At 48.5% G+C, this 19,627-nt stretch overlaps 1 protein-coding gene and 1 long non-coding RNA gene across 6 annotated transcripts in view; one reads left to right on the top strand and one right to left on the bottom strand.

Moving 5' to 3' along the window:
- LOC140847761 (uncharacterized) overlaps positions 1–17,983 on the top strand; it is a 215,827-nt gene extending 197,844 nt beyond the window's left edge. Inside the window, exons 5-6 of one of the 2 annotated variants that reach the window (XR_012127897.1) lie at positions 4,811–4,883; positions 14,918–17,983. This is a non-coding gene — a long non-coding RNA (uncharacterized lncRNA). Of the gene's footprint in view, positions 1–4,810; positions 4,884–6,702; positions 7,143–14,917 lie in introns of those variants that run through there. The other variant, XR_012127895.1, reaches the window with a different exon arrangement.
- The window catches only part of B3GLCT (beta 3-glucosyltransferase), an 81,273-nt gene extending 62,030 nt beyond the window's left edge, over positions 1–19,243 (bottom strand). The window contains exons 1-3 of one of the 4 annotated variants that reach the window (XM_073228916.1): positions 18,882–19,026; positions 17,994–18,310; positions 5,522–5,571 (exon numbers count right to left, since the gene is read on the bottom strand). In XM_073228916.1, coding sequence (XP_073085017.1) covers positions 5,522–5,571; positions 17,994–18,000 — 57 coding nt within the window. In that variant the 5' untranslated portion in view covers positions 18,001–18,310; positions 18,882–19,026. Of the gene's footprint in view, positions 1–5,521; positions 5,572–17,993; positions 18,677–18,881 lie in introns of those variants that run through there. The other 3 variants (XR_005057412.2, XM_037003887.2, XM_037003888.2) reach the window with 3 other exon arrangements.
- Between the last annotated feature and the right edge of the window lie 384 nt (positions 19,244–19,627).

The following is a 19,627-nucleotide window of genomic DNA, read 5'->3' as shown; positions in this document are numbered from 1 at the left end:
ATATCCAAGGAACGGTTGGCTTAAGTGAACTAAAACCAAACCAAATGGTCTTGTATAATTTCCCCTTTGGGAAAGAAAAACCAGACTAAGTGAAGGAATTGACAGAACATTTAAAATTCTGTCTCCGGCTTCCCTTGCAAAAGGGCTTAGCTCTTCCTACAAAGTGACACATGGTTTGTGTTATCATCTCTGCTGCCACGTTTCTTACCCTGACTTTCAGTATCAATCAAAATGTACACACTTGTCAAAGTTTTGTAAGTCAACCGAATTGCTGTTCAGACGGGAAAGAGATTTCTTGCTAACGCATGCAGACAGCAACTCCCCCAGCCCGGGAAAGGCAAATGCTAGTCACCCTTTTATACAGGTTTTATTTTTTAAGGCACATTAGATGTGAACACTTTCAATCCATATAAGTAATGCTCAGTTTATAAGTCCTTCATGAAAAGAAGAGAAAACATCCTCAAAAGAATTTGATATGAGATCTTTTAAGAAGAAAGAGAAGCAAAATGACATCTTCTACCAAGTCACAACCAACCACCCCTAGATTTTGCGCACATTGAATTAATCAGGATCTGCTCATCAGCCTGTGTTTTAATGCTGCCTCCACCACTTACTAACTCAGGCCTCAGTTTCTTATCTGTAAAATAGGAATAATAGTGACAACACCTACTTCACAGGGTTGTTGTGGGAGTTTAACTGGATGATATAATGCTGAGCACAGTGTTCCTAAAACCAACATTCAGTAATCGTGGGCGCCTAACCTTTTTATCATCACCATCACCACCGTCTACTTCATATGAAGTCAACTACCACCATAAAAAAAAAAAACTAAGTTGTAAAAGTAGTAAAGTCTAGGGTTACTCTTTTTACTTTGATTTGTTTAGGTTCCTCTTGAGGGTTGCCTGAGACGTTGCTTGCTGTCATCAGCCACACGTTTCAGTAGGTCCTGCACTAAGCAGCATACACACAAACACACACTCGGAAGCACTGAGTCTTCAGAACAGCTGTTTGATATAGTCCTGTTACCCCACTTTACAGACGGGGCAGCTGAGGCACAGCAAGGATCAGAAAGCCCCACAGCAGGTAAGTGATAGAAAAGGGACGTGATCCGCAGCAGCTCAGCTCCCGTGCGTGGCTCTAGCCCAGGACACCGTGAGGATGTGAGGCCAGGCAAAACTGCAGGCTGAGGACGGCTACGTGGCCATGGCTGAGGCCACACACACAGCCTGGCGGGCAGGCTCCCCTGCCAGCTGGGGCAGGTCAGCAGCTGGGACGGGACCAGAGACCAGGCACCCAGAGACAAGCCCGACGGTCAGGCCCTTGAGGTGAGACAGGACAGTCAGCACTTGGGACTTTGAAGTGAAGCCACCAGGCAGCCAGCGAGTCCACGCCCTGGGGAGGGGCCCAGCCCTGAGCAGGGCTGCTCCGGCTCTCGAGAGACCCCTGCCCAGGGCCTGGACTACAGCGAGCAGCCGGGTCAGCAGATGGAAGGCGGCTGCTTTTGAGGGGCAGTGGCCAGGCAGACCCTCACCGCTTCTGCGGCGGGTGAGGAATGATAACCCCGAGCCACAGTGGGCAGTGTTAAGAGCCTTAACGCCTACCCCGGGTTCATTACAGACTTTGAAGGACCTTGGACAAACTGATTCTTCTCCATCCCCCAGCCTCGGGTAAGGTCTACAGTAGACACTTCATCGCTACTTCTCTTCAGGGATTAAAGGCTTTTTCGGCTCCACGGCCTAAGCAAGGTAGGGTTAGGGACATTCTTCAAAGGCTTTTGTACCTTTGCATGGAAAATGACACTAAGATATAGGACTCACCTTATCTCTATATTTATATTCACATATGTATTTAACCTTATCTCTATCTATATATTCATATATGCATTTAAGACTAAAAATACATATTTTCCTCATTTGGAAAGATAAGCTAAAGCCTGTATTTGAAAGTAGGTGCTGTAACTTCTATATTTATTATACAAAATTCTAATTCCCTATTAGTAACTCATAGGTAGCACTTTAAATGCTTTATAAATGAGCGTCATTATTGCCAAACATACACGTTATAATGCCTATGGCTATATGATATAAAATTACAGTGTGAAAAATTCAAGGATTCAGAACATTTAGATTTGGACTTCACTTTTAACAGTCATGTGACCTCAGTCTAATCTCTTAACTTCTCTGCAGATAAATTTTCTCTGCTATATAAGCAGATCACATTTTATTGTGCTTCGCTGCTGTGCTTCAAAAGCATTGTAATTTTTACATATTGAAGGTTTGTGGCAACCCTGATAGACTGAACAAGTCTATCAGCACCTTTTTCCAACAGTATTTGCTCACTTAGTGTCTCTGGGTCACATTTTGGTAATTCTTGCAATATTTCCAACTTTCTCATTATTACTATATTTGTTACGGTGACCTGTGATCAGTGATCTTTGATGCAACTATTTTAATTGTTTGGGGGCTCCCCGAACCACACTGATTAAGGTGAACTTAATAGGTAAATGTGCGTGTTGGGTGGGACTGCTGTACCAACAGGCTGTTCCCCATCTCTTCCCCTCCTCTTGGGCCTCCCTACTTCCTGAGACATAATATTGAAACCAGGCCAATTAATAATCTGTAATGGCCTCTAAGCATTCAAGTGGAAGGAAGAGTCACACATCTCTCACTTTAAAGCAAAAGCTAGAAACGATTAAGTTTAGGGAGGAAGGCACGTTGAAAACCGGGACATGCAGATAGCTAGGCCTCTTACACCAGACAGCCAAGTTGTGAGCGCAAAGGAAAAGTTCTCCAAGGACACTTACAGTGCTATTCTTGCGAACACACAAATGATGAGAAACAAAACAGCCTTACTGCTGGCGTAGAGAACACTGTGGCGGTCTGGACGGGGGAGCCAGCCAGCCACGACGTTCCCTTAAGCCGAAGCCTAACCCCGAGCAAGGCCCTGACTCTTCTCAATTCTGTGGAGGCTGAGAGAGGGGAGGACGCTGCAGAGGAAAAGGTGGGGGCGACCAGAGGTTGGTTCGTGAGCTTTAAGGGAAGAAGCTGTTTCCATAACAGAAAAATACAAAGGGGAAGCAGCAAATGCTGATGGAGAAGCTGCAGCAAGCCTTCCAGAAGATCCAGCGAAGGTCATTCATGGAGGGGGCTGCACTGAACAACAGATTTCTGATGCAGACAAAACAGCCTTCCATGGGGCAGAAGATGCCATCTAGATTTGCGAAACGAGAGAGAAGTCAAAACCTGGCTCCAAAGGACAGGCTGACTGTCTCGTTAGGGGCTGATGCCGCTGATGACATTAAGTTGAAGCCAGTGCCCAGTGGCCATTCTGAAAATCCTAAGCCCTTTAGAATTATACTCGGCCTGCTCCGCCTGTGCTCTATGAATGGACAACAAAGTCTACATGACAGCACATCCATTTACAAGGTTTACTGACCATTTAAAGCCCACTGTCAAGACGCACCATTCAGAAAAAAGGATTCCTTTCAAAATATTCCTAAACCTAGAAATACTGCCAGTGCACTGGTCACCCAAGAGCTCTGATGGAGATGTACAAAGAGATGAATATTGTCTTCACGCCTGCTAACACAACATCCATTCTGCAGTCCATGGATCAAGGAGTAATTTGACTTTCAAGCCTTACTTCTTAAGAAATACATTTTCTAAGGCTATAGCTGCCACAGATAGTGATTCATCTTATGGATCTGAGCAAAGCAAATTGAAAACCTTCTGGAAAGAATTCACCATTCTAGGCGGCATTAAGAACTTTCATGATTCATGGGAAGAGGTCAGAATATCAACATTAACAGGAGTTTGGGAAAAGGTGATTCCAACCCTCATGGATGGCTTTGGGGGGTTCAAAAACTCCATGTAGGAAGTATCTACAGGTATGGTGGAAACAGGAAAAGAACTGGAATTAGGAGTGGAGTCTGAAGATGTGACTGAATCGATGCATCTCAAGATCAAACTTAAATAGATGAGGAGTTGCTTCTTAAGGGTAAGCAAAGAAAGTGGGTTTCTTGAGAGGAATCTACTTCTGGTGAAGATGATATGAAGATTGTTAAAATGATAAGAAAGGACTCAGAATATGACAAACTTTGTGGATAAAGCAGTGACAGGTTTGAGAGGACTGATTCTAATTTTGAAAGAAGTTATTTTAAGAAATGGCCACAGCCACCCCAACCTTTAGCACCCACCGCCCTGCTCGGTCAGCAGCCATCTACCTCGAGCCAAGACCCTCCCCCAGCAAAACGGTTACGCTTGCTGAAGGCTCAGAGGATGGTTTGCATTCTTTAGCAATAAATGTTTTTTAATTAAGGTATATACATTGACTTTTTTAGACATAAAGCTATTGCACACTTAATAGAGTATGTTATAATGTAAACATAACTTTTATATGTACTGTGAAACCAAAAAATTGATCTGACTCATTTTATTGCACTATTTGCTTTATGGCCGTGTTCTGGAACCAAACCCACAGTATCTCTAAGGTATGTCTGGAAATACCTGCTGTCCTTAGAAATACCAGGATCACTGAGATTACATTAAATGGAATGTCTAAAACGGCTTTCATAACCATGAGGACCTTAAAACCATAAGGAATTATTATCATTTCCCCTGCATAGGAATCCCATAATACAGTTAGAACAGATAATACTCTGTTGATAAAAGGAACATTCTATTAAAAAATGCTTTTATACTAATTGCCGGGTAAAAAAAATAATCAGCTGAGCCTTAATTAATATGACAAAGACTACTCATTTTTTAAAATATTGCTTCTCTTTCTTACATGCTACACTGATCTGATGCAGAGCCCAGATGGTGAAATCTAGATGACGCTCTTGAAGGCAGCCAGTGGTGAGCAGCAACAGCTCTGAGATCTGGGTAAGTGCTGGCCCCTCTCCACCGGATTCCCCAGGCCTTGGTTTCTGGCAGTCACTGTGGGGGTCTCTCGGCCAGTCCCCAATATGCCCTCTCATGTGGTGCCACCTTCAAGGTGAAGGACCCACAGGACGCCTCTCCACCAGCGCTCCTGGGTGACCAGGTACATTGCTAGCAAGCAGTCATATTTTTAAAGGGATCTTTTTTTCTGAGTAGTGGGTCTCAGCAATGGGCTTAAAATAGTAAACTGCATTGTAACCCCTCAAGGCACAGTATAGTCCTTCCTTCCTTGACCGGGAAAATTAAGTCCAAGGTTAAGATGTGGTAAGACTGGAGAAAACTACAGTATCCAAAAGAGGCTATTAAAATATGATATATCTAGTTTCATATCAAAATACCTTTTTTCTTAAAGTGAAATTTGAAACCTAGTGGGTCTGTTTTAACTAGTAAAGGATATTTTTTGAAAACAAGCCTTTTAAGGTTGCTGCTATGGACTCAAAATGTATGTTGACCAACAAGTTATTAATTCATAAAAAGAAAGAAGTGTAACTATTGGAAGATGAAATCATTACAGCTCCCATGAAAAAATAACCAAGCACATCTCAAATGGGAAGAGTAAATTTGATTATTAGAATTAGTACCTTAGACTGCTTGACCTCTTTCTTTATATCTTCAGAAACGAAAGCAAAAACTGGAAAAAAAAAAAAAGGAAACATTTTTATATTAAAACTAGCAATTAAGATTCATTCTCAAATTCCACAAGTTTGCTTAAAATAAGAGAAACAATGAAACTTTAACAAGACATATTTTGCTCATTTTTAAAAGCAGCTGCATTGTTGTAAATTCATACCACCGGCCACTTCCACCTCCAAACCTTAAATTATTCATCAGTGTGAGGCCGACATGCTTAGGCTACCAAGCTAAAGAAACACTACACCAAAGAAATTATAATCAGCGAAACCGTTTGTGTTTGTGTCTACAGGTATAAACTGCAAAATAGATGCATACAAATAGAACTTCTTCAAAGCCTCAGTTCTGGTGCTTTCTTAAGCAAAGGGGAAATCCTAAGAATTCCAGAGGGAAGAAGGACAAATTCCCACTCTCAGAATCACTGCCAGAGTGTGAAGGGCAACTGAGTTAAATCTGGAGCAGGCTTTCTGTCTCGGGGGTTGTGAGGCTGGAAATGTGGCGCAGGCCCTGCTGTGGACGTGCAGAAGTTACCAGAGTCCCACTAGAGCGATGGGGCCAGAGAGCGAGAGGAACCGAGTATTCCCCATTTAGGGTGGTTGAATGTTGTGTCAGAGCCCATAAACAGACAAGGATATCCCCGGACACACATCCAGGCTCTATATTTAAAATAACAATACTATTAATAACATGACAGTAACACTTTGAAAATATAAAGCAAAATGATAAACAAAATAGTCAGGAAAGTTAACCAGACAAAAAAATAATACCTTAATTTTACAGTGCATTTCTCCTGAACAGCTAAGAGGAAAGCATTTCATAGAGCGTGTTGTCCCCAGTTAAGCATTCCCAGGAGAAAATGGGCAATATCGTAGAGCCAAAACACCCTGAAAAGGCTGGACAGGCAATTTCATGGCAGCACAAGGCGAGTGAGTGGCCGGCTCCCCGGGTAACAGAGACCTACTCAGCAAGTGACAACCTGCCCATTGGAGGCCTCCGATCCCTCCCCACCTCCACCCCCAGGCATCCGAGGCCTCAGATTGTCTCTCCATTAACATTTGCTCAAAGGAAGCAATCTAAAACATCCACACTAAGAAGCAAATGACTAACATGGTTTAATTATTTCCATTTCCAGGATGACATTTCAAAAAGGCAGGGAGAAACTGAAATGTAAGCTGAGTGGACGTCTGTGTGTGCAGTTTAGATAACAGCAGGTATCCTGATGCCCCCTGAGACCACCTCATATAAATCGCAAACCCCAACTCTGTTTTCCCCTTCTCCAGAGCATGTACCACTCCTGGCATAATATATATTTATTTGCTTGTTTGTCTTCTATGTTAGTTTACTGTAAGATCCACAAAGGCAGGAATGTGGTTGTATTTATTTTTGCCCCAAAACCTAGAACACAGGCAGCACACAGAAAAAGAGCAATCAACATTGATTCAGTGAATGAATGAATGCCAAGTGTTCAGGATGGCCCGAGCATGTCACCGAAGGGCTGTCTGCTCCTTATTACTAGGCAGCACCAACCCAGGAGAATGAGGGAGTTCAGTGCCTCCCCCATTTATGCTTTCTCATTTTTACACACACACACACACACACACACACACACACACACACACACACACACACACACACACCAGGGCAAATGCAAAGCCCAAGTCATTCACTAAGTTCAAAGAAGAAAAGAGTGATTTAACTCCAAACACCATTTAAGCTCTGCTTCTAGGTGCTTAATTTTGTTTGTTTTGTTTTATTTACCTCAAAGCTAACATGCACATTTAAAACCCTCAAGAAGATATCAAAAATAGGATTATCAGTAAATATTACACAGGGAGGTCACGACATGTTAACACCACTCACTCAGTATCACAGAATTCCAGAAAACAGAATATTCTGACAACTTGCAGAATATGAAAACTGTGGCCAATCTAATGCAGGACTTTGATTCCAAAATCCATCTCTGCCAACCGCATCAATTCCTAATTCCAGACACAGACAGTCAAAGCTCTCTGGGTTGGCATTTCCTCTTCTATCAAGAAAAATAACCTTGTCAATTTAATATGTTCAGTGACTCATCACCTAACAACCAGCTTTTAGCCATACTTCACTAGAGTGTGTCAACACGGAAAGCCCCTGGCCCTTTAGAATATAAGCTCTATGCTAAAGAAAACATGTCTTTATTTGGTATTGGTTCTGAAAACCACCAACACATAACCTTTCATGAATAAGCAGCTAGTATTATCTGACAGTGTTACTATTTAAAGTAAGAATTACATAGAGAGAAAATGTTCCCAATAAATCATTTCCACGAATCCTGTTTGTCATAATCAAGATACCATACCTTGATTCAGATAAGATTTAACTGAAGTAAGGTAAACTAGATTTTCATTCCCTCCAAAAATACACAATCCTAGAGTTAAAATATCCTTCAAAAAAAAAACAACTATCATTTCTCTCCATCACTCGGATGTGAAATTAAGAACTCCTTTTTCCCATAATTGAAATAAACTATATAATATTAAAGCAATAACATTCAAAAATGCATCAAGAGTTACTGTCAGGCATAAGAGCAAATCACATGGCAAGTTAATCCCCATTAGATGAATATTTTGTCAAAAAATACCAGTTGGTATAACTTATATTTCCATAATCTCAAAAAAACAAAACAAATCGCCAAGAAACCAAACGTATTTTGAAAGCCCAGCATATGCTACAGCGCTAGTAAATCCAACCTTAAAACAATGAATCATTTACAAAATTCTTACCAACAAATTCCCAGCTTTTACAGTTTGTGGAAATGAAGACGAAATGGTGGAAAAAGAGGAGGGAAATGAGAAAAGTAAGGTAAGAAATTACCTGTCACCTTCAACAACTCTTAACAAGCACATGCATCTCAAGCCTGGGAGAGGGGGGAGGGAGGAGACCCCCCACACCCCCAAAGGGAGTGGCCAACGGCTCCGTGTTTACAGATTGCTTCATACTAATTTCCAGATTCAGTAGGGAAAAAATATCCTTGAAAGCTCGGTGCTAATGTGCAGTTGGAGAAATATTCCAAGGTAAACCCTGCTCTGATATGCCAAACTGCTGTTTAAAAGTAATTTTCCCTTTTCTATTTTCAACATGAATTCCTGTGAATTGCTACAGGGAACTATATTTAAAGTGCAAATCAGGCCAGGCAATAGAAATAAGACCTTTCTCATGATAACTTTAAATAACTCAAGCCAACAAAAGTGTTAGCACACCTATTCTGAGAGAGAAATCAAGATTTTACAACTAACCTGGGACTAAGATTTATAGGCTAGCCTAAGCCCTAGAGCACAAGAAAACCGGCAAGAAATTAATTGCAGCGCATTTAAGCAACACTAATCAACTACCTTTCCTCGCTCCTGTGGGGTGCAAGGGTCCCCACGCCTGGACAGGAAAGATGACTGCACCTCCCAACTCCTAACTGTTTTGCTCCTGTGCCCTGATGCGTCCTCCCAAATTCTCCTAGCAAGAAGCCAAATTAAATACAAAGCAGCAGAAACCATGAAGATGCTAACTAGCCCCACCTCAGAGGGGTGCTGCCAGAGTCGGTGAGGTGAGGCATAAAGCACCCAGCATGGGGGCTCCCCGCAGTGAGAGCTCAGAGGCGGGTTACAGGGCGCTGCCTGGGTGAAGATCATCCCTGTCAGTCCCGTGCTCCAGGGGGGAGGGAGCAAAGCACAGGCACCTGCTCTGGCTTCCAGGACAAAGCGCTCAGCACAGACCCTGGAATCCTGTGGCTGGGCATCGCCATGGCTCAGGGTCGCAGGCCCTCACCCATCCCACACACATAGGAGCCTTTGGGGCCTCATTTTCTTTCCTGTGACCTACTTACAACATGTTTCACCCAGCACAGCTCCGCCCCAAGTGGTTCTGCTCCCTGGAGCTCTTCAGGTCTAGTTCCAGGTCCTCTGCAGGGGGCTGTAAGCTCCAGGATGCACAGCCCCCTGCCGACTTCCTTGGCTCCTATTACCTGCTTTGAAGATAATCCGTAGCAGCAGCGGGAACAGAAAGAAACCCGCGCGGCCCAGCGACACAGCAGAGCCTGCCCCCCCTTTGTCCTCCTCACACAGATCCACTGCCTGCGGTGCACGTGCAGAGTGGCAGCTCCATCCACCCTGGGGCCCCACGGCCCGATGGTGGGGGGGAAACAGCAGTTTGGCACGTGTAATGTTCCCAGAATGGCCTGGCACATGCTGAGGGCTCCGGGTGTTAGCAGCTATTGTCAGTAGGATGATTAATTTATATTTTCATTTGTTCAACAGAAAATCAAAGAGTGGCTGAATGTAACAGGTGCCCCACGTTATGCCAGGAGCTGGGGGAGGAGATGGAGGAGCAGCTTCCTAGGGGGCTTGTGGTCTAACGTGAGACCTCGGCCAACAGCCCACTGCATTGGCGCGTGCTCTGAGGGCCCAGGGGTCTAGCAGCAGTTGAGGGGCACCTGGGATGGGGAGGAAGGGCCTCGCACCCAGGCAGGGCAGCAGAGGGAAGGGGAGGCGCCCAGAGAGGGAAACTCTGCTCAATGCTTGAAGAAGTCCAGTCCAGGAACAGGGCCGTCAAGGACAAGAGCACGGGGGGCCTGGAAAAGCTCTGCCCAGGCTCTGCGCACAAAGCAGGGAACAGTCCAGGGTGCCCACAGCCCGGACACCCGGGGGGAGGGAGACGGGGCACGGACACCAGGGGGGAGGGGAGACGGGGCACTGACACTCCACCCGGGAGGAGGGAGATGGGGCACGGACACCTGGGGGGAGGGAGACGGGGCACGGACACCCGGGGGGAGGGGAGACGGAGCACGGACACTCCACCCGGGAGGAGGGAGACGGGGCACGGATACGTGGGGGGAGGGAGACGGGGCACGGACACCTGGGGGGAGGAGATGGGGCACGGACACCCGGGGGGAGGGGAGACGGGTCATGGACACCCGGGGGGAGGGGAGACGGGGCACTGACACTCCACCCGGGAGGAGGGAGATGGGGCACGGACACCTGGGGGGAGGGAGACGGGGCACGGACACCTGGAGGTGAGGACCTGGGCATGGAAACCCGGGCGGAGGGAGACGGGGCACGGACACCTGGGGGGAGGAGGTGGGGCACGGACACCCGGGGGGAGGGGAGACGGGTCATGGACACCCGGGGGGAGGGGAGACGGGGCACGGACACTCCACCCGGGAGGAGGGAGACGGGGCACGGATACCTGGGGGGAGGGAGACGGGGCACGGACACCAGGGGGAGGGAGACGGGGCACAGACACCCCACCTGGGGGAGGGAGACGGGGCACGGACACCCCACCTGGGGGAGGGGACCGAGCTAGAGATGGGGTTGGAGATGACGGGGGCTGTATTCAACACAGGGGTTATGTTAGGGGGTGTGGTTTTATTCTGAGTGCATGAAAAGCTTTGGAGGCTTGAGGAAGGGGTGCACGGTGTTGAAATGTGTTTCTAGCGGCGTTAGGTTTCTAGCGGTAGTGTGGGGAGTGGGCTGCCCGAGGGACAGGAAAAGACACCTTAGCCCAGAGGCTTCCGGAGCCCTGCAGTGAGATAGGGACCAAGCCCAGCTGAGGCCATGCGCAGCGCAGGGGGTGGATTTCCCAGACGCCGGACCTCAGGCTGTGGGGCAGACCCGACAGGAGGATGCGGGCAGAGGGCAGAGTCCAGGGGCTGCTGGGCAAGAGAGCAGGGCACAGGGGATTCGCACGGGAGGGCTGCGTGGACTAGGGTGCTATTCACAACTGGAGAACTGCGGACACGGGAAAACGTGCATGGTTCCCAGTACCCTGCGCAGCTGCACGTGGAGATGCCCCCTCGCAGCCTGGTCTCTGGGGAGAGCTCAGCACAGCTGGGCGAGGACGGGTACCACCTCGGGGCCTCCACAGTGGCACTGAAGCCACAAGACTGCATGGGAAAGACGGGAGCAAGGGAACGCCAGCGTTTCAGAGACAAAACTGCAGTCTAAAAGAAATGGCCAGGCAGAGAGAACAGCTGCTGGAGGAGCTCTGAAGCCGCAGTTGAGGGAGGTCTCCCCTTAGAGAGTCACAGTGCGTGGGGAGGTGCCGCAAACAGCCGGGCTCCAGGTCCCGCTGGACTGGGAGGGGTCGCTCAGCGCGCCAGTCACACGCACAGAGCCTCAGCTGTCACCACACGGCACTAAGCCAGGTCCTGCCGCTTCGCGGCTCGGGGGCGTGCGACCCCGGGCCTGGCCCCTCGGAGCCTCTGCCTCCCTGTCTGTAATGCAGGGAAATTAAACAAGAAGGAAACAAGTCAACGCACGTACAGGTTCAGGACAGCACCTGCCCATGGGAAGAGCGACAGGACCTTTTGCTCAGGGGCCAAATATCAAACTCTTAGAAAAAGATGCTGCCTGGAGGAGGATGCTGGCACAGTTCTGCTATCACAGCAAGCAGAGAGCTGGACGTTTAGGGCCAGGGGACCCCTCTGCCCCGTTCCATGGCTTCTTCAACACTCACAACGTGATTCTGCCAGAGGAGGAAAGTAATGAGACAGGGTAGCCTGGTGCCCCCAACCCGAGTGTGGCAGTGAGCATGGTACAGACGTGACCATGGGATCCTCTTTTGAACCCACTACCTGACCAAACTTGACTTTGCTCCATCAGAAACACAGCCCGTTTTATCATAGAAGTCAATGGGAAAATGGAATTTGGAATACAGATTTCTCTTCACTTGGTTACAGTTTGCCAGGACCAATATATTCTGTGTGCTAAAGGGAAAACATATTTATAGGAAGGATAGGGGGTGGGGGGAAAAATAGGAAATAACCATATATTTCAGGAAGAAAAAGATCACTTCCTTCTTTAATTCATATTTCATTTGAACAAATGATAGGAAAACTTATACGCCACTCAGGATATGGAAACAGGAAAATTCCAAGTCAAAGTTTTCGGGGACAGATTCAAAACAGCACCCTCCTAGGCATGTTCTGTAGGCTGAGTCACAGGTTAGGCACAGAGGATTCCCTGGCACACACCGAGTCACCGAGGGACGCGGTGCAGGGGCCCTGGAGAGTGGTACGCCAACACGAAGGACTCAGGGCTCGGCACCACTCCTTCACAGGGCAAGATTATTAGTGAACAGTTATCTCCCAGGCTAGTTTACAAAAATGCCATTTATGCTTAACCTTTGGCTATCTCGTTTTTGTAATACAAAGGCAGGTTTTAAAAACACTCCTGTCCGTACCACTGAATCCATGGCATCCCCAGGCTGAGACATTCTAACACCTTCAGGGACTCACTTGTCTATTGCGCAAAAACCTTTGCCCTAACAACCCATGGGCTCAAGTAATTGAGACTCACGCTCCCCACACTACAGTCCCTCCAGTGGCATCTGAAAATCTGCCAAACGATGCCGGAATCAGAGAAAGACTTCTTAGTTTGAATTCTGGGGTTTCTGGTTCCTTTCCCAAGTAGACACAACATCAGACTGCTGAGTATAAGGCCTCAATTCCACGCTTTGCTCTCTCCAAAACAGCTCTGCATTTCATTTTAAAAACAAAGCAACCAGCGATCACCTTTATGTTGTGCAGATGTGCGTGAAAATCACCCAGAAATAGTCCCAGTTTATACCCGGGCCTAGAGCGGCCCAGGCAGGGCTCCTCCCCCGCCAGCACAGACAGCTCACCTGGGGCCTGGTTACAGCTGCGAATCCAGGCACCTCATGGCCCCTCTTTTGAATCAGAAGAATCTGGGGCTGGAATCTGCACTTTAACAAAGGGGACCTGCACAAAGGAGCTGTTTCAGACACTGGGCTGATTGTCAGGGTGTGCTCTATTGCTCGCGCCCCTCATGCCCAGCGAGACAGACACCCCAGGAACAGCATGGGGCTACTTTCCTAACCGTCCGTGGCCATCGGCCTTCCTTTACCCCCTTCATCTTGTAGGTGAAGAACAAGCCCCCCATACACTCTCAAGGATCTAGAGAAGATAAATTCAATGCGATGTAGAAAGAGCCTTGAGCTTCTTACAGGAAGCAGTGATGTAAACTAAATCATAATCACCTTTTCAGACCATAAAATATTCTTTTAGAACTGAAAGTAAGTCATCGCCCTTGGAGAAAATGGCATTGCTCTGAGCTACATTCAAATCCTATTTGATGATACCTTTACTCATTTTTGTTTGTTTGTTTAAACCTGTAGCTTTATATCATACAGATCAAGACTGTTTTCTTCCCCAACTTCTCCCAAATCTTTGGTACACATACATTTTGAGAAAAAGCTTAAATGAATTAGTTTTGTCAGTCAAGGGTCTCTTCTTTAAAAAAAGAAAAAGTTACTCAAATTATCCCCAAATCCCTCTCCAGCCAAACTCTCCTCTGAGTTCCAGACCCACAGATCCAAGTGCCCGTCCGACAGGGTACCTGAAGACCTCATATGCACTGCAAACCAGTTTGTCCAAAGGGTACTCACCATCACCATCTCCCCTAAAATTTAGAAAACTGGGTACTTAATGCTACAGAACTGTACATTTAAGAAATGGTTAAATAGTAAGTTGTGTTATATATACCTCACCACAGTAGTTTTTGTTTAAATCTGGGCCTTCTGCATAGTGTCTATACTGTAAACAGTACCACTAACCACCCACGGCTGATGATGACAAATACCTGAGATTCCCCCTTGACCCCACCCTTCCTCTCAGCTCACTGGCCCTACCAGTCCCAGGGCCTTAGGCATTCTTAGTCATCTCTCTGGGAGGTGACTCTAGCAGCCTCCTCACTGGCCCCCCGTGTCCACATTGGCCCCCTCCAATCCCTTTTACAGGGCAACCAGAGTGAGCTGCTTAAAAGGAAGTCAAATCCTGTCACACTCCTGTTACAGCCTTCATCAGCTTTCACTGCTCCGGGAAAAAGGCCGAAACCCTTTCCCCAGTCTGCAAGGCCCCCACCCCCCGCCCCGTTCCCCTGGCCTGCTGACCCTCCCAGCCCCTCTCTCACTCTCTCCTGTCCTGTCTGCCCCCCACCTGATTCCTGCGGTGCCCTGCTCTCTACCCTTCCGGGTGTGCTCCCTCTCTCCCTCTCTCCACTGAACTGATTTCTGCTTCCCCTTCAGGTTTGGGGTCTGATGCCCCTTCCTCTGGGAAGCCTTCCTTGAGCCCCCACCCCAGAGTTTCTCAACTCAGCACCTCTGACCCTTTGGACCAGCTCACTGGTCATGATTCTTTGGCGCAGGGGCAAGGGGGACGGGCCAGGGGAGGGGGGTGTTGTCCTGTGCACTGGATGCTCAGAAGCACCCGTGGCTCTAGACGCCAGCAGTACTCCGTCAGCCCCCCTCCCCCTTAAACCCCCTCCTCTGTGCCAACCAAAATGTCTCTTGATTTTCAGATATGGCCCCCGTTGAGAAGCCCTGCTTCAGACTCCAGTCTAAAGCCGTAGGTCTCCCTACAACACGTTCTCAGCACCCCAAATGCCTCTGCCACAGCCCTACCCACAGCTGCAATTCGTTTCTGGTATGGTTAGTATTTACTGTCTCCTTCCTTTCAAGACTGCAAGGTCTGAAGTACACACAGACTAAATCCATCTTCTTCATGCACTGATCCCGATGCTTGACACATAGCAGATACTCAACACTTGTTGAATAAATGAAACAGACTTTGAATACAGCTTTCCCTTTTAAAATTATTTAGATCTGATGAAACCCACACTCACCATAACTTCTCCTTTTTGTTGGGAAGGATGGAATTAACACTCCTGCACCCTTGTTCTTAAGCAAGAATCTGCACACCAAAGACAGACTACACGTAATGCTACAGGGAGGCAAAACACGTAACATTTGCAAATTCCCCGTAAGTAATCCCTTGTGCCTAGAAGTTGTGCTTATTTTATAATGTTTCTAATGAAAAGCAAACAATCTGGCCCTTAGTGCTCCAAATGAGGTCAGTTATGAAGACTTGCTGAATTCTGGGCCCACAGTGTTTGCCTCAGAGGAAGTTAACAAGAGGGTCAGGGCATCCTTCCCGCTCCCCACCACTCGTGGGGGACTTTTTCCCCTTCCCACCCCACACTCCCCGAAAGAGCTTGACAACTGGAAACAGGCAGACCCCCTTGGGTCAAGTCCATGACCAAAGGGCCATCCAACGTGGGGGTCCTGGACTACCTGGGTGACAAAGAACCATCCAGATGGTCAAAATCTGGAGTCAGGTCTGACTTGTTACAATGAAAAAAAATCTAAGCAAGATCTGGCTCAGAATGAAAAACCATTCCTAATTCTGGTAGGTGCTAAAAAATAAAATCTTGACTCATACAGAGTGGAAACAGGGATAAGAAAGATAAGTTAATATTTTACCCCTGGTTCAAATAAGCTTCTTCAGAGAGATGTCAATTAGGATTAGGTGTGGCTGCATGTAATAAAAAACTTAAACAGTTGAGGCTTAAATAGTACAGGTTTATCTTTAATCTCACACAATCCAAGTCCAGAAATAGGTGCTCTGGGGCGAACGTGGTGGCCCACATTGGGCAGCCAGGTGGTACTATCTTTCTGCTCTACCATCCTTACTACTGGCTTCCATCTTCAAGGTCACCTCATGGTCACAAGATAACCACCATGGCTCCTGCCATCATAGGCAGTGGGAGGGAGGATGAAACAATGGCAAACAGTAGCCTGAAGCCCAGCTGGGTCAGCCACCTTTATTGAGCTTTGCCGAGAGACCCACCCCAAAATCTCTACACATAGCTCATGGCTACCCCTATCTGCAAGGCCCCCTGAGGAATGTCTTCTCACCCGACGCACTGCTGCTGCCACCACCACCATGCCTCCATTCTTCCCCTCACTCCCTGAATTACTGGTCTGCTAGAGCCTCCATAACAGAAACCACAGACTGGGTGACTTAAATGGAAATGTATTTCTTACAGTTGTGGAGGCTGCGAGTCCAAGATCAAGGTGCCAGCAGGGCTGGTTTCTGCTGAGACCTCCTCTCCCTGGCATGTAGATAAATGTCCTCACAGGGCTTTTTCTTTGTGTGCATCCCTGGTGTCTCTTCCTCTTCTTATAAGGACACCGATCCTATTAGATTAGGGCCTCCATTTTATAAACTTATTAACCTTAATTGCCACATTAAAGGTCCTATCTCCAAACACAGTCACATTAGGGTCAAGGCTTCAACAGATAAACTAGAAGGACACAATTCCGTCCATGACACCCCTGATTATTTAAGAGGTTTTTTAGTCAGGAAAAGAGCAACTAAGAGTTATTGGGTAGGCAGACAGCAGTCTCTGCTACAATACAATCGGTATGTTAAAACTGTAAGAGATGGCAAAGTTCCAGTACGCTATCTCGTCCATACCTCCCATTTTATATGAGAAAAGTGAGGCTCAAACGTACAAGAAGCCACACGCTGGCTAACCGAGAGGCACGAATAAATCTTCTGATTCTAGAACTGGCACCAGACTTTAGAACTGAGGTTGCAGTGAATTTTATCTGTATAATCACCCAGGTTCAAAATAAAATCTCTCTACTGACTCTTCTCTACAAACCCAAATGAAAATGCCACCGTTTGTGAGAAAACTAAGCTACATACAGTCAGGCCAACCTTATAAAGGAATATTGAAGGTGTTTTTAAACTATGGGTATTCACATGCCTCAGAACTCCTATTATATTCTCTACTTCAGCAAGATTCCAAGAATCTTGGTTTCAAGATATATAAAGAGTGGCTACCACATCTTTTTTACATCTTGGTGCCTCCCCAACACATCAAAGCAGAGCTCAAAAAAATGAAATCATGATTTACTTCAGACCTGGACGGATACAGCTTCCTGTCTGTTCTAACACATGAAAGCCAGTTCACAAAGTCCAATGTCTCACAGGGACCCTTTTAATGGGCTTTATGTCTTATTTATTATGCTATTCTGACAACTTCGCAATGGTAATAGACATCTCTAAAAATGTGTTGACATTTTAGTTCATTCCGAATGTCCTTTAATGTATCATGGGCTTTGGACAGTGTACACGTTCCCTTCAGTACAGTAAAAAACAGATACACATAATAATACAAATATACATTTCAGCCCATATATTGAATACAGTATATACAAATATTATATCCCCAGTACAGCATTCTAAAACGCAGTGCTATAAATAGGATGCCAATGTCAGCTACCACCCACCCCATTTGGTTAGGTGCAAAACTCCCAGGCAGCAAGCCAACCGAGACAGCCAGGAGTCACCCAGTCGATCTCCCAGGGCTGCTGCAGCCCCTTCTGCCAGCCGCCCCCCGCGCCCCCGCCTGCCAGCAATACACTTTCTTCCACTTAGACACCCGCGAAGTTCAGATGCTCCCCACCATCAATTGCAGCCTTCTCTGTCCAAGGTGCCCGAACATTTTTAATTACCTTGTCGCTTATTTAATCATGCTTGTGAACAATTAATTACCAATAAATCTCGCTCGGCTTTCCCAGACTTACTGAGCATCTATAGAAATGCCGGGGGTACCCAAATAAGGTTCTTAAATCCAAATGAAAACGGGCTGTAGAGGTTCCGGTGGGCTACCACAAAGCCAAGTGCAATCCGCTACGCCTTTCCCTAAACTGCACCGTCTGCCATTTCTAAACATTTGAAGTCGCTGCGTCTTCACGGGATGGAAGCACGAGAGTCCGGGTGAGAGGACAACCCGGAGAACACCGGCCGCGGCACCATTTTTCCTCCAAGCTTTCAAACTTGAACAGATGTCATCGTGAAAGTCAGTTACAATGATATCTTTAAAACTTTTGGCACAACATTTCTGATAAAAGGGGGAGAATGCTGTCGTGAGAATGGGAGAAAAACGGGAAGCGGCGCTCCGGCAGCAGCGGACCCGACTGCGCTGCTTCCAGAAGTGGGCTCGGATCCCCCGACCGAGGCGGCGGCGGGGGATCCCCGCGGCCCCCCTCCCCACCCGCCGCGCGCCTTCGCGGGCGAGGACGGGAGGCCCCGCGGCCGGGCCCGAGGGCGGGGAGGCGCGGCGCGCGGGCGGAAGGCGCGGGGCGGGACCGCGGCCGCCGCCTCCCTCCTCGCAAAGTTTGTTCCAGCCGCGCATCAGCTCCGCGCTCCCTGGGGGTGAGCGGCGCGGCCGGCCGCCGGCTCCCGGCGGAGGGAGGCGGGCAGGAGGCGGCACCGCGCGCCCAGCGGTCCTGGAGAGCCAGGCCCCCCCCGGGGCGCCGCGAGAGGGCGCTGCGGCCGGCGCGGCGGGGACGGGACGGCGGGGCGCGGGCCCGCGGGGCAGGGCGGGGCCGCCCGGCACCTCCCTCCGAGCGCGGGGGCAGCGCCGGGGCGCCCACTCCTTCCCGGGCCCGGCCCGGCCGCCCGCTACTTACCCGCGGGGCAGGCGAGGAGCCAGAGCAGGGCCGGCGGCGCGAGGCGGGGGGCGGGCGGCTGCATGGCGGCGGCGGGGCGCGGGGACGGAGGAGGCGCGCGCAGCGGAGCGGGCTGCGCCGCCGCCGCCCCTGCCGCCGCGGCTGACCCTTCTCCGCCGGCTCCCCTCCTCCCTCCGCCGCTCCGCCGCGCCGTCCCCGGCCGCGCCCTCTGGCGGCCGCCATCGGGAGCGCCCCTGTCCTGTGCGCGCGGCCCGCGCCCGCCAGGCTCGCGGCTGCTGCCCGGGCCGCTCCGCCGCCGGGACGGCGCCCCGCTTCCAGGCGTCCGACCTCTGCTCGCCCCGGCCGCTCGTCCCCCCTCCTTCCTGTCCCTCCCTTAGGCCCCATCCCACCTTCACGGCCTCCCGCCTGCTGCCCCTCCTCCCCTGGATCTCCGGCTGTGGGTCACCGGTTCCCCTTTGTACCCCCAAGTGAAGGGGGGGCAGCGGGCAGAGCCAGGGAAAGGAAGGCACTTTCCTCCCTGCTGATGTACCATCTGCTATTTTTTTTTAAAAATCAGTAACTCTTAATATTGTTGGCACCAATATTCTATTTTGATGAAGGTGTTTTTAATCAGCTCAACTCATTTACTTAATATCCTCTTTCTAAATGGAATGTGGCCAATAACTTGCGCCTGGAATTTGCCTTTTAATAGAAGTCTGTGTAAGTATAATTTCGTATGAATGTGATTTTAAGTAGTCACCATACTG

This window comes from Manis javanica, chromosome 1, assembly GCF_040802235.1.
Source record: "Manis javanica isolate MJ-LG chromosome 1, MJ_LKY, whole genome shotgun sequence".
NCBI lineage: Eukaryota > Metazoa > Chordata > Mammalia > Pholidota > Manidae > Manis > Manis javanica.
The sequence above is the reverse complement of the archived record's forward strand: the minus strand, read 5'-3'. Positions and strand labels throughout refer to the sequence as shown.